The sequence below is a fragment of the Nuphar pumila genome, unplaced genomic scaffold (genome assembly GCF_984573655.1).
Source record: "Nuphar pumila unplaced genomic scaffold, dmNupPumi1.hap1.1 HAP1_SCAFFOLD_1613, whole genome shotgun sequence".
Lineage (NCBI taxonomy): Eukaryota > Viridiplantae > Streptophyta > Magnoliopsida > Nymphaeales > Nymphaeaceae > Nuphar > Nuphar pumila.
Window position 1 is genome coordinate 16,537 of NW_028323726.1, and position 12,064 is coordinate 28,600.

Genomic DNA, 12,064 nt, shown 5'->3' on the forward strand with positions numbered 1-12,064 from the left:
AGCGACGACCAGGACGCGGTGGATGAGGGACCCCTCCCAACATCCCAAGGTGACAAGCGAGGACAAGGACCCGATGGATGGAGCGAGAGTTGACGGGAGGGGCGTCAATGCGTCGCACCAATGCAAATCCAAGAAGGCGAGCGATGACATGGACACAATGGATGTTGGGAGGGATGACAAAGCTTTGCAATAAGGCGAATCCAACGTGGCGAGCGAGGACAAGCTTGTCACCTTGGACTTCAGCGATTGCAGCGATTGCTTAAGCACCCGATGCATGTTGGGAGGGATGTCAAAGCTTCGCAAGGATCCCATGGATGTCGGGACGGATGTCGCTACTTGGGAATCAGTGCTACCATTATCATCGCCTGAGGCAAGGTAGATGATCACGATATGGCGAGGTAGACGTTCACGTGCTCATCCGATGACTGGAATACTTTGCCCGTTGTGCACGGAAGAGTTGAGGAGCAGGCCTCTTGTGTCCACGTCGCAAGGGGCGTCCTGGCTCCCCCTTGAGTCAAGGCTTGGGGCCAGAATTACTGGCAGCACCTTGCCCAAGAGATAGCGCTTGTGACATGCTAGATCGTCGCAAACAGCTTCACAATTCTGTCACGCAAAGTCCGCGCCAGAGTGGCGATTGGTTGCAAATTTATCTTTGACGCGTCCGTCGCTTATGTGCTTTGAGGGCTTTTTGGAAAAGGATCGTGTTGTGTGCACTCTTGTCGCAAGCTAAAATGTACGCAGTTCAAGCTTGCAGCGGCCCTCGCGCCACCTTCGATAGACGTGCCTTTTCAACCCCAATATGCATTCAGAAGGAGAAGTCACGTATTCTGTTCGCCAGGGCGTCGAAGCAGGACATGCCTGATGTAGCCACAAGGCGTAGCACACTCGTCACTGGCGCCGCGTGCGTGCTGGCGCCTGTGGCAGTCAGCCTATGCATCCCGGACAGGTATTTTACTTCAAAGGACTCAGTACATACACGATGCTGGTCTAGATCCGAGCGATAGCACACACCACCCTCTCGACATGAAATGTCTTTAGGGTTTTACGTTCCTCATGCACCTCCCAAGGCCAGCGACGCTGATTCAACTCTTGAATTGATTAAAAATATGGAAACGTTGTCATGTGTCATTCTGGCCCAGCAGATCACCAATCTGACGCTTTCCTGGTGCAAGTTGGAGCTACGACAGTGGGACCACAGATTATGTTTTGATTCTATGCATGCGAGATACAGCCTGCAGATTCTCTGCGAGATCCTCGCAGATAAAAATACTGCATAACGTCAAGGATGCTGCTGCAGTGCCCTTGCTGACCCTGAGATTACACAGAAGGTATATTTCGACATCACCATAGGCGATGAGCCTGCCGGCAGAGTGGTCATGGGCTTGTACGGCAATGACGTGCCTAAGACAGCTGCCAACTTTGCAACCCTCGGTACGCTGTTTTCCTCTTTTGAGAAACCCTTACCCCTATGTACTGGACGCGCCAAGCTGCCTTTTTGTGAGCGGACATGGCCCCACAGGCGGACGCGGCGCAAATAATGTGCTGGATGTTGGCGTCTGTTACTGACTTAGTGTTGCGCTATTGAATGACTTTCATCCAACCAATGAACCATTGCCACTCGAGCACATGTGCGAGCAGCTCACGTGTACAACCACATAGCCATACCAGTCGCTCATCTGCCTGGAGGCTGCTCGTATCTTGGAGCATGGTTACACGTATCCATGCACTCCGATAATATAATGTTGGGAAGACACGCTTAGAGCTGGTGCTGCCAGAACTCCCGTGGCCTGAACTCCTGTGGCCGACTACAAACAACGAGGACACGTTCTCAGGGTACATGCCTCGTTTGGTGCTGGGGGATCGTCCAGACGATCCCATGCGACAGGTATTACAGACCTGGTGAAAACACGAAACTGCATCCATTACTCAAAGTATCTACGACCTCTTCACACTGCAACAATGCAGCAGGCAGTCTGAGATCACGAGCCACAGATAATGTGCACAGCAGGTGTGAATGATGTCCGCTCCTTGGCTCTCTTACATGACCCGTATCTTGCCACCCGTTTTGAGCGTTGCAAGAAGCATGACTGCAATGGGCAGCACGTGGTCAAAAGAAAGAATGAGAGAAATCGGGAATTCCGCCATGTTCCCTCCGCCGTGAAACACGTGAGACGTACCCAGGGGCACTCGGGCCCAGGCTGGGAAACGGGCCTCAAGTGCCGCTCCACCGGTTCCCAAAAGCACACGTCAATGACACCGGCCGCAAGGCGAGACAACACAGCACCAAGCGCAATGAAAGGAAAGGCAGGCACAGTGCCACGTGATGGGGTTTTTGCCAAACATTGGCTGATGAAACATGCTGTCCTTTTACATGCCCATGAGTTGCATGAGACGCTAAAGCATATTTTGTGTGGTCCTACCGAAACAGATGCACCCATTCCTGCTCGACCTCTGGGAACTAATGGTAGCAGGCTGGGTTTTTTGTCCGCCGGTTGAGCAACTCTGCACTCGTGCAGCTGGTGGGGCCCTGTTTCAGCTTATGCAGTGGGCTTATTCTCACAAAGGCTTGCATCACGGGCTGTTCCTCCACCCCACATAGTTTGCACAGCTAGACATGGATGGCAAGGGGTGAAGTGTAGACGAAGGCCAGAGCGTGGACATGGGTGTACTGCAATTGCTGTACACATCCAGGATGTGTATGCTGAAAAGGGTGCCTTGATGAGCTGGATGTGTCTATCACGCATGTGCGAACAGGCTGTTCAGAACAGCACAGAGCCGCATGGCCATTTTGAAGTGGTAGCAAATCTGGGCCCACCAGGGAGCTGCTATGGCCAGGCATCGATCGAGGTTTGCCAATGGACAGTAGAGCGGATATGTTGTGACATTCATGGCTGTGGCAATACAAGCGATGCGCATCATTACCGATTAAGGGCAGTCCTGCGGGCTGATTGCCAGGAGGTGCCTTCTGACACACAGCTGACAACATGATGTGTAGCGTGAAGTTTGATGAAAACCAGGCAACTATGACGATTGGGCCTTCTGTGGATGATGATGGTATTACAATTATGATGGTATTACGTATTATGTGATGTATTGATGGTATTACGCTATGGAGCGTGTGAACACAGAGCTGACGTTCAAGCAAACAGCAGAAGGGCTCAAAATATGTTCCTTTGGACATGACGGCCAAAGACTATTCGGAATTGTGGATTTTCATGTCGATTGTTCTTGGAGTTGCCAATGTGCATGTTGGCTGCGTTAGTGTTGTTAAAAGATACATCATTATCTTGTGGACATCATGTGCTCCGGGCAGCGGTTTCAACCACTACCAATGCTGCGCTGCAGCAACGGGAGAAAAGGGTTACGGCTACAAAGGTTGCGCTTTCCACCGAGTGATCAAGAACTTCGTGATTCAAGGCGGAGACTTCGACCGTGGAAACGGCACGGGTGGGAAGTCCATTTATGGACGCAACTTTGCTGACGAGAACTTCAAGATCTTGCACGGTGGCCCTGGCACACTCTCCATGGCAAATGCCGGCCCCAACACGAACGGCTCCCAATTCTTCATTACAACCGTGCCTACACCATGGCTGGATGGCCGCCATGGTAAGCTTTCTGCTTGCCGGTTTATTCATTGGCATGGATCATATGCATGGCGGTTGTGCGAGAGCTGGATGTACCAGTAGCCTAGCATCTGTTGTTCTGCATTACGTTTGTGGCTATATGCACGCTGCTGACGTTGATAGAGGATAGGAAAGTTGCATGGCAAGATCATGTGCCCCCATATGCTTTTTGTTTAACGGTAATACCTGAATCGCATCGAATCTGTTGTGCAGCTACACGCCTGTACAGTTTCACCTCTCAAAGCTGAGTCTTGTGTTGTGCGTTGGTGCATGCCAAAGGAGGTCGAACGAGAAGGAGCTGCATGTGCATTCTTGGCAACAGTGCATTCTTAGATCACATTGGTTATGCGTGCTGCTATGCTGGTCAACCATGTGTCTTGAGCTGATGGTGTGTGCTGCAGTCGTGTTTGGAAAGGTCATTGAGGGCTACGAAGTGGTGGACAAAGTACAGAATGTTGCCACCAATGGTGCTGGAAAGCCGTACCAGCCTGTCCGCATTGCCGACTCAGGCCTCCTGTGAGTAACAATTTTGGTCACCTGGTGAGCGATGCACCACACGTGTCAGCGGTGTCAAAGGCTCATGTAACCTTAACCATCTCCGATGTTCCACATTGACTGTTGTGCTCAGGACAACATTCAGACGGTTTTGAACATTTGAACCCATGGCAAGCTAGCATTCGTTTCATGTAACCTTGTATTTCGGTGGATTGACCCCCCTTGGCAACCCCCGTGGTAAGCCAACCCCCCACTGGTAGGTTAATGTGGACTCCCCCACCATGATTGAGAAGTGGAACCCCCCCAACCCCCCTACCGCATTACAGGGTGTTCGGAGCCCCCCTGAGCGAGATGGTCACAACCATGTGTCGTGCATGACACTCCGAAACTCCTAGTTCTCCTTTTGAACAACCAGAGCATGCACACCTACAGGTTTGATACCCTATCAATGAATTTATTCGAGCTCCCGCTCCCCAACTATTACTGAACCATTTAATCTAATAGAATTAAACGTTTTCAGCTGATTTGAGGTTCCCTGGGCGGGACGGTCTCGAGCATACCCTGTACATGTGATTCTGACGTCGCTTTGTACTTTTGCCATTGTCTTCCCTCTGCGTTGATAAAAACTTTGTTGTGCGTGTGCACATCCAGAATCCAATGATGCGGTTTCACATGACATGCATGTGCGCGTTCCAGCCATGCTTATTGTCTGCTTTGGACACCATTGACGGGTTAAGGTAGAGCATTTCTGACAGCCAGAAACTTAGGATTCAATGTTGCAAACTCCAGGATGTAATTCACGAGAAGTCGCATTTTCCCACGCACTGTGTTTTTCATTAACACACCGCAGTTCTGTATGGTAAGGGTAGTACAACGATTCAACAAGCGATGCCAAGCCCGTTCCTCAGCGCAGCACCCACACCTGCCAGACACGCCAGACATCTATAAAACAAAGAAATTGTTTGAAAGTGCCAGCTGGATGCAGGGGCTAGGAAGCAAATGACACCTTGAGCAGCACCTCCACATGACAAGCTGCACATGTGGATTCACACGGGCAAAGCTGAAACAAACAGCAGCACGCATATGTGTGTGACGCAAACCCTCCTCTTCAGGGTGGTGAAGCTGCCGCAACTCAGAGCAGCAGACACAACATCAATTAACCAGACAAACATCAGTGCCATGGTCCGTTGGGCACGCTACCAGCAGCTGACAACAGAGCTGATAGAGTAACCCTCTCGAACATCATTACGAGCGGTCAAACAGAGATAGAACGGCCTAACCCCTAAGATCCATGCAGCGAAGCAAGCAACTCACCAAACAGTGCGAGCAGTGCATGACGAGAGACACTGCAAACATGGCGGTTTAATACCTCAAATTCCAGCTCCTGCTTTCTGTGCTTGATCAAAAAGCACCGCCCTGTCCGTGCTGTCTGATAGCATTGTGCTCACTGCTGACCACGAAGAGACAAGAGACCGAGAGATTATGACAGAGGTCACACAGTAGTGAGCCTGGCCTGTCAGGGGAAGAAAGGAAAGCCAGCCATGTGCGTGCAGATGGTGAGATACTGCGAGGCTGCGGCAGAAACTGGATGCTGGTGATGGCAGCCAAGCATCGCCAGAACTGGGAATCCTCGCATGGTCTGCGCCGGTGAGTGCCTGGTACATGATTCTCCTGAGCGCAATCTACCGTGCAAGCGCAATTATCCACCGCAAAGGTAGCTGCACGCACACGATAACGCGCAGGTCACAAGATGCACATGACATGTTGGGCCAGAAGGGGGAAAGCCTGACGCATAACGGAGATTCAGCTGCATAAGGCTGGCGGGGTCTGCTGGTAGATCACTGAATGGCGCGCTGATCAGTGCCTTCGTCGTCGTTTGCTGGGCCTCCTAACGCTGCAGGTTCCCGAGGTGGGCGGCGGTTGGCTTGCGTCTGCTGGTACTTCAGCACGGTCCAGTCGAAGACGTAATCCCACTGGTACGCTGCACATACTTGCAATGCTGTCAGGGAATAGTTTAGTTTTATTCTAAGCAACGCAGTCCAATGAGCATGTGTGCTGCCTGCAAGTCCCCAATGCGTCGTTGGCAAATACCTATGTATACAAGAGCTGAACATACAATGACCCTGTGCAACCCTGTTTCACAGCGTTGGTGTCAACGCCAAGGCAAGTACATCGATCGCAAGTGCCACGAAATCACCGAAAGCCATCATGCAAGGAAAAACGCATGGGCGATTAACATTCTGCTGGTATGCCAGTGCACGCTCGTCATGCTGACAGTCACAGAAAGCGCGAATCCGCTATAGTATGACACTCCTCCCGGCTGTAGTCATGACGCCTTGCCATTGCCAAGCCGACCATTATTCGCGACTGCCGATTCAAGCTGATAACACAGTTTGATACTCCCACGCCATGCACGGCATTCAAAAAACGATGTAAAAAACCATGACAAAAAATCCATGATACCCTGATGCACAGAGCCAGAACATCAACGATCATTTCAATGCCCCATGCCTCTGGCACCCTTTCCCACACCAATGAGGTACAACAGTATCAGATAATTCAAAACACATTTCTTGCGTTCACGGTGCCACCCAAACTTTGTCGTTGTCAGGTCAGCAACATGATATCACAGGTATCAACCTGTCTATTGGCGTCGTGAAAGCTGCTAGAGGTTGCGGCCATGGTTGCTATGTGCATCAGGCTTGCGACTCCCCCCGATAAGACATCCCCACACGCTCAGTCGTTCACTTGATCTGTCCAAAGCAACCATGATTGCAGCCCCTGGCCTTGCGACCTCTTGCCAAAAAGCAGCGTGGTCAGCAACACATCGCTCCGGTCGCACTTCGTTTGCAAACAATGGTGCATGTGTCCGTCATGAACCCTTTCCCGATGACAATGCTGCTGCGTGCGCAACATAAGCGTACGTCGAATGCAGCCAGCCCAGTCAAAATCATGCGGAAGCATGATTGCCACCGAGCTGGCTGCATTCACGCACCACAGTGAGCAGACGGCCAGCAGAGATTTCAAAAGCGGTTTGATAGCATGCTTTTGCGTAGGTCTCAATGCACCAGCGTCATGCATCCTGAGTTCGGCCGCTACCGACTAGGGCTTGACAGCGAAGCTGCCGGCAATGCAATGCTCAGGGTGCGCACCTTCTCTTGTGAACAGGTCTCTGAGCTGCTTGCGGAGGTATGAATAGTCAGGCTTGTCGTCGAAGCGCAGTGACCGGCAGTACTGGAAGTACGTGACAAACTCTGCAGGGTAGCCACGGCACAGAATTTCAATCGCCGTGACCATCTTCTTCTCACTGATTTTCTCGTACTTCTGCTTCTTCGTGGCTGCTTTCAGCCCCTGCCACGGCAACGAGCCGCGGAGGAAATACATCATCACGTACCCCAATGACTCGATGTCGTCCCGCCTGCTCTGCTCGATGCCTAGATGTGTGTTGATGGAGGCGTATCGGGCTGTGCCAGTGAGGTTCTTATTCTCTCTGTACGGGATGTGGATGTGGGTTTTGGGGTCGCGGTACTTCTTTGCCAGGCCGAAGTCAATGATGTGCACTTGGTTGGCACGCTTTCCCAGGCCCATCAAGAAGTTGTCTGGCTTGATGTCCCGATGAATGAAGCTCTTGGAGTGGACGTACTCAACACGCGACAACTGCACAGGGCACGAGCCGTTGAAAGGAGGAAGGAAGTGAGGCAAAGCCACGGCTGTCACAGGGCCGGCGAGCACCAGCACGCAACGCACGGCATACCAACAGGGATTTGCCAGAGCAGGGTTTGACCTAAAAAATCATGCATTTTCAGGCACCGAGACCTGCAACTTACAGGGTCTGGTAAAACACTGTACACCGAGTGACATGAGAGCAACTAGGTATGAGGGGGAACAACAGTAGGCATGTGAGAGACGCAGACCGGCGCTGCATCCTCATCTTATGTGATACTTGCACAGACCATGAGCTGATGTCTGTGCTAGTAATACATCAGGATGCAGTGCCAGTCTGCGTCGCGTCACTCACACGGCTGGTTCAGCGTACAGCAGAAGGCAAGAAAAGGAAACATAGCAAATACTTGGAAGAGCGTGTCACCGCGTGTTGGGGACTGGGCTATGCCCAACTGCGAAAAAACATGCGCACATAACATGCCACTACCATTATTTCCATTCAGCACGAGCGTGATAACCAGCAAACCAGCATCATCTTGGAATGTGCAAAGTAGGAAGGATGCATGACAATACACATTGCATGTGCCGGCTTCTCCATAGCACGGGGTGCAAACAACAAGCTGTCTACATTAGCACAGCATCGCACACAAGTCCCATGCAAAGCTGTTGACGACAGTCTTAACAAAGTGAACTTGTAAATATACTCACAGGTACTACGCACATAGGTGTAGACGGCCGCACCAGTGATTAGGTGCAGACGGCAGCACCAGTTGATCAGGTGCATTATCATGCCACATGCCATTACACAACACTTCCATGATGCATCCGCACCACACAATACCACAACCACTGTGAAGCGGGACGTCCCAGCTAAGATAACAAAGCACAAAGTCCAATCGGAAATCAGCGTATTCTCAACTTGCCTCGCGGACATTGCTACTGAAGGAAGCAAGGCTGCTCAGCACATTCTCCTGCCAACAGCAACACCAAATGAATATTCCCCATCTCCATGTAGTAATGCTGATTTTTCAGTTCCTACTCTTAGCTCATAGTCGCCAAGGACAAGCTGTAAATATGTGCATGTGACATGCGAACAGTGACCTGTGTCTGATTTCGATACTACAACACCAACTCGCATGAACACAAACCAGCATTTTCCCTGGTAAAACTTCAGCAGGTTGGCCGATGTCGAGAACGAATCGAACGTTCACAGCTGTACTGCCCATTGGTACCCACTGCTTCCGTGAGTCGTTTATGCTGGCATAGGTGGCAATTGACATGGGAGTGCAACAAAGAAGGTTACCGATAGACACGACGGCGGCAAACGCGACGAGGATCATTCTGTGATCCTTTGTTGATATTGCACCCCCTATCCCGTGTGGTCCTCTCGACCTCTTTCACGGTTGCGTCACCAAAGTCAGCGGGTTGAAAAACAGCTCACATACAAACTGCACCGTTATATCATTCAACACGACCTTCAAAAAACATTTTGTAACCATGGTGTCATAATGTAGCGACCGAATGAGTGAATCGAGGTGTTCAACTTAATACGCGTTCCTGCACAGAACATGTCACAACTCCCGATGTGAAGCGCACCAGCTGGTCCGCCAGCATGATAACTGTTTTGAGACTGAACCGACGATTGCAGAAATTGAATAAATCTTCCAGGCTGGGCCCCAGGAGGTCGATCACCATGACATTGTAATCCCCTTCAATCCCAAACCACCTGACGGTGGGAATGCCACCTGCAGGCGCAAAGAAAACTCTCAAGTCCGCATAAGCCCGCAACCGAAAAGACTTGCTGATGAGCGAATGGAACGCACTGCCACCCTGAAGGACACGGTACAGCTTGGATTCATAAAGCAGCTGTGGATGCTTTGTCTTGATCGACTCCTGCAAACACCACCATCGGATGAGCGCACACGTTTAAAGACGCCGAGCATCAACAAAATCACGGAGAATGCCGAGAGAACGCACAAGTTTGATGGCCACCTCCTCGCCAGTCTGGATATGTGTGCCTGCACGAAACACTCGTTCAAAACGCACACAACGAACGTACTGAGATGACCTGAAACATACGGACCAAGACATGCGCATGACGGCCTTCAGCGCATGCAATGAAGATGCCAAGTCACAAGAAGTGGGCCAGAAGGAAGCTGAACCAGAGGACGCTCGTTTTCAAGTTGACCTCCTCACAAACGAGCACCTGCCAAGCCGGCCCAAGTGTACAGGCACGGCGTAAGAGACTGAGATAGAAAAACCCCAACCAATACGAAAAAAGTGACATTGAATGTGCCGTTTGAGATGATAAGGGGAGAGGTAAGGGAGTACCTAAGTAGATATCACCGAACGACCCACCACCGATCTTCCGGCCAAGGCGAAACTTGCCGGCGATGCGGATGTCCATCTTAAAGTTTGAATGTCCACAAATGTACTACAGGTGAAAAAGTCGATGTGAATGGCTTTAAAATGCTGTCTTCTAACCGGACAGCCATGTAAGATGGTCCAACGGGCAACCAAGTGACAGAAGAAGTCTAGAGTGCGCCTTGCTCCACATCAGAGAGCACCCACACCTATAGTTGCCGAACACGTTAACAAGGGGCGAGGCTGGAATTTTGAACCCGCTTGGTGTTGCGTCCGCTTGCAGCTTGTTTGGCACGTGACCTGTCCTGGTCATGCATCGATCAGGATGGGCACTATTGACAGACATAAAGGTCGATTTTCTGGCTCTAAAGACCCAATCTGGGTCCCAAAAATCAGGACGCCTACCGGAAGTTGGAGATAGACAGTTCAAGAAAATGCCGCGCTTTGCCGCTTTTCACCACTTTTAAGTAAAAACTTTGTGACAATTGCGCAGGAAGCAATGTCTTTCTTAAGAATACCCTTAGATATACCTCCTGGATGTTCCCATTTTAGGGCTTTCTTCCGGTCTTCACAATCTCCTGAGGTACAGGCGGCCAAACTTTCTTGTGCCTGAATAAGAAAATTTCTTCAAAAGAAAGCCTGAGCAGTCAATTATCAACCCTCGTAGCGCCTTACGCTGACTGCAATCTTGAAGATGCCGCACAAGCGTTGCATTGTTCAGTACGAGTTAACGGTGCACAAAGTTATGAGCGTCAGCACAAGTGTTCACGCCCAATAGCGTTTCATATATGCAGCACTCTCACCTGACTGCGCACACTGGCTTAGCTGGCATTGTGCGACACATCCTGTGGTTAGCCCCGCTTGCGTAACCCGTGGCCAAGCATATGCTCGTCGACGCGTAGTGCAATACAGCAAAATATCCAGCTTGCATAGGAAAGATCGATTCCTTGGTTGCGGAGTGCTGGCTGCTTCAGACTGCCTGTCTTGGACAGAGGCTTGGAAAATTGTGACTAGTTTAATTCAAACACTGTTGTACAATACGCCTTTCAGCCGGGAATCCAGGCACAGCCTGCTCCTCTGAGAAGGTGACCCCGCAGGCCTGAAATCCAAATGAGCGAAATGTGAACAACGTAAGCAGCAGCGATGAAGTGAGGAGGTGTCGGCAGAATAGACAAGATGTGTGCAATTGGAGGGGCAAAAGGCCGTGTCAATGTTATTGTCAGTGGGGGTCACATGCACGCGCACCCATAAGTGAACCATGAAAGGGGGTTGGTTACAACATGCATTGCCTGTCGACTAAAACCATGACCCAGCTGACAGGCTGCAGCCTGCAACGTCCGAGTGAAACAGCAGCTACATGACATGCACGCAACACGAGCGCCTCATGTCATTGCATGCAAAGCAAGTACTCAGCCGACATCACAACGCTACCTCTTGGCACCACGACTGACCTTCGTCTGCCTGCGCAGAACTTTGTTGCGCTTCTTCCACTTGTGTTTATTCATCTTCTTCCTCCGCTTGCGCTTGACGCTGTCCATCCACATGTTGCCCGTGCTGCAATGCTTGTCTATGACACCATGCCCTGACAACATACTTTGCAACTGTGTCAAAAGTTGCAAATGTGAGTCCCTGCCGATGGCCATCTGTCCAGGGAGCGCAGGTCTTTGCCCCGCGCCATACCACTGTTGAAGAAAGCGCTTCGGGATAGCCTTGCTTTGAGGGGCATGCTTTGCATGGCAGTCGATGCCCAAACGTACCAGACGTTCGCGCATGATAAGATGGTCGGGACTGCGAGTCAACTCTGAAAGGCGGGCGTTTGACTGCTGCTGGTGACCGAAGCCATGCAAGTGGTCATGTGGGCGCAGCAACGAGGGTCCACCAAGACCATGTTCTTGGCCGACAAAGGAGGATAATTCAAT

General features: G+C 51.0%; 2 protein-coding genes across 2 annotated transcripts; one reads left to right on the plus strand and one right to left on the minus strand.

The window, feature by feature from the left end:
- Window positions 1-830: 830 nt before the first annotated feature.
- Window positions 831-4,143, plus strand: LOC149809174 (peptidyl-prolyl cis-trans isomerase B-like). Its single transcript, XM_089994972.1, has 4 exons — window positions 831-863; window positions 1,317-1,431; window positions 3,346-3,606; window positions 4,025-4,143. The coding sequence occupies exons 1-4, from the start codon at window positions 855-857 to the stop codon at window positions 4,141-4,143; spliced, it is 504 nt and encodes a 167-aa protein (XP_089851098.1). The 5' UTR covers window positions 831-854.
- Window positions 4,144-5,866: 1,723 nt separating this feature from the next.
- Window positions 5,867-10,188, minus strand: LOC149809175 (casein kinase 1-like protein 12). Its single transcript, XM_089994973.1, has 6 exons — window positions 10,113-10,188; window positions 9,759-9,799; window positions 9,605-9,674; window positions 9,378-9,526; window positions 7,271-7,775; window positions 5,867-6,099 (listed from the first exon to the last, which is right to left on the minus strand). The coding sequence occupies exons 1-6, from the start codon at window positions 10,186-10,188 to the stop codon at window positions 5,957-5,959; spliced, it is 984 nt and encodes a 327-aa protein (XP_089851099.1). The 3' UTR covers window positions 5,867-5,956.
- Between the last annotated feature and the right edge of the window lie 1,876 nt (window positions 10,189-12,064).

What these genes read in the sequence shown, in the direction of transcription:
- LOC149809175 (XM_089994973.1), bottom strand. Translation starts at nt 10,188, where the DNA reads ATGGACATCCGCATCGCCGGCAAGTTTCGCCTTGGCCGGAAGATCGGT. An exon ending in TCATGCTGGCGGACCAGCTG is followed by an intron (nt 7,776 to 9,377) that starts GTGCGCTTCACA and finishes TGCCCTGTGCAG; the next exon opens with TTGTCGCGTGTTGAGTACGT. An exon ending in AGACCTGTTCACAAGAGAAG is followed by an intron (nt 6,100 to 7,270) that starts GTGCGCACCCTG and finishes AAGTATGTGCAG; the next exon opens with CGTACCAGTGGGATTACGTC.
- LOC149809174 (XM_089994972.1), top strand. An exon ending in TGCCAACTTTGCAACCCTCG is followed by an intron (nt 1,432 to 3,345) that starts GTACGCTGTTTT and finishes GCTGCGCTGCAG; the next exon opens with CAACGGGAGAAAAGGGTTAC. An exon ending in ATGGCTGGATGGCCGCCATG is followed by an intron (nt 3,607 to 4,024) that starts GTAAGCTTTCTG and finishes TGTGTGCTGCAG; the next exon opens with TCGTGTTTGGAAAGGTCATT.